At 55.9% G+C, this 1,802-nt stretch overlaps 1 protein-coding gene across 1 annotated transcript in view; it reads right to left on the minus strand.

The window, feature by feature from the left end:
• The window catches only part of LOC104547145 (tolloid-like protein 1), a gene marked incomplete at its 3' end in the record, with an annotated part of 90,764 nt that extends 90,331 nt beyond the window's left edge, over nt 1–433 (minus strand). Inside the window, exon 1 of the mRNA XM_010192730.1 lies at nt 277–433. Coding sequence (XP_010191032.1) covers nt 277–433 — 157 coding nt within the window. The remainder of the gene's footprint in view (nt 1–276) is intronic.
• Between the last annotated feature and the right edge of the window lie 1,369 nt (nt 434–1,802).

Here is a 1,802-nt window from a genome sequence, read left to right on the forward strand (position 1 = left end):
GGCCGGTCCAGCCCTGACCCGCTGCCGCGCCCCTCTCCCACCTAAGCCGGAGGAGCTAGGGAAGTGGGAAGTCCCAGAAAAGCGGGTCTCAGGTACCTTCCCCAGGTGACAGAGCCGAGCGCAGGGCTTTGGCTCCGTACGTCGCTGCTGCCTCGCCGGGAGGGAGCAGGTGAGCCCGGGACTCCCACCTCACGCAAACCGCCGTAAATAAAGCCGAGGCAAAGTCACCATCTGGGGAGGGGGTGGGGAGTTCTGCTAGACGTGGAAGTCACTTACCGGCTTTGCAAGGATCCTTATAATCTATCTCCTCAGCTTTATCCTCCTCAGTGAAATCGTAAGTGTAGTCATAGTCAAGGCCAGAGCAGGAGGAAATCTTCCCACAGACAGTCCACCCGGCCAGCCACAGTGCCATTCTCCAGCACAGCATTTTCATCCTCCCTCGGGCAGAGAGGTGGTGGGCAGGGTGCAGATGGATTAGGCGGCCAGTTCAGCTGTCCACGCCGGCTTGGGAAAGGAGGGTAAGGGATGGAGGAACCACAGGTTTGGGGGGAGGGGGGGGTGGTTGTTTGGGGTTTTTTTCTTTCTCCACCTGGAGGATCCTCCGAGAGACGGTGCTCTCTAGGTAGCCCCAGTCAGACGGGTGCAACACAGAGTGAGAAGCATGAGCGCCGCTGCCCCTCCTGCCCTTTCGCCGGGGAGAAGTCGCTGGGTGTGTGGGTGGGCACAGGGGGTGGACTCAGGCCAGGAGATCCTGTCTGTCAGGGCGTCCTCTCGCCTCTGTCAAACCCCAGCCAAACTTCCCGCGGAGGAGGAGGAGGCGGCCGCTACCCGCGTCCCGCTCCACGCCTGGCCCGCGCCCTGCTGCGCCGCCGGTCCCGGTCCCGCTGCTGCTGCCAGAAGATGGACCCGGGCTGCACATCAGCAAACTACCACGGGAAGAGGGGGAAAAAAGAAGGGAGGAAGGAAAGAAAAGGGAGCGGGGGAGTGCGGTGCAGTAGAGCAAACCGCAGAGCCCTAGTGATGGGAGGCAGCAGCTACGCTGGAGGGAGCAAAGTGTCAGAGCTTCCCCCCCTTCCGCACACTTACTCTAAGCTGTCTCTGGTCTGCCCCCCCACCCCTCTCCTCTTCCGTCCCCCTTTAACTTACGAAAACCTTACAGGCAACTAACACACAGTCGTCAGCATCCTGCTTACTTATTCATACAGTGCCAGGGTCAGGATCCGGGCTGCTTCTGATCTGCTCCCTTGATACTCTTATGGAAACACACGCATTCGCTATATGCCTCTATCTCCATATAGCTTTCTCTGTAGATAAGCGGTGCATGGCATTTAAACAACAAAAGAATCGAGATCAGATAAAACGACGCACAGATCGACACCCGGCAGCCAAAAAAGCTCGACAGAATAGGTGATGAGGAAGACGATGAGAAGAATTAAATGCAATTTAGGAGACGGGAAAATAAATCAGTGGCTGTGTATTTCTCCCTCTGCTGCGCTGCTTTGCAGTGTTAGCCCCATGAGCTGACGGGTGGGGGTTAAGGAGCGAGGGGGAGGGGGAAAGAGAAAAGTTTAAGCGTCCATAGTTTGTTTAAAACAGAGGAAGGCAATATAAAAGGTCCATTGGTCTCCAGAAGTTCAGCCAAGCAGCTGGGAACCGGTTCCAAAATGAAAGTAAGAACAAACAAACAAACAGGGGAAAAAAATAAGGCAAAAAAAAAGTAAAATTGCAAGAGGCAGCAGCAGCGCTGAGATCTTGCAGTCAGGCTTTCCTGTTCTCACGTGGATCTCCAGGAAAGTGGTGAA

This window comes from Mesitornis unicolor, unplaced genomic scaffold (assembly GCF_000695765.1).
Source record: "Mesitornis unicolor isolate BGI_N332 unplaced genomic scaffold, ASM69576v1 scaffold3069, whole genome shotgun sequence".
Taxonomy (NCBI): domain Eukaryota; kingdom Metazoa; phylum Chordata; class Aves; order Mesitornithiformes; family Mesitornithidae; genus Mesitornis; species Mesitornis unicolor.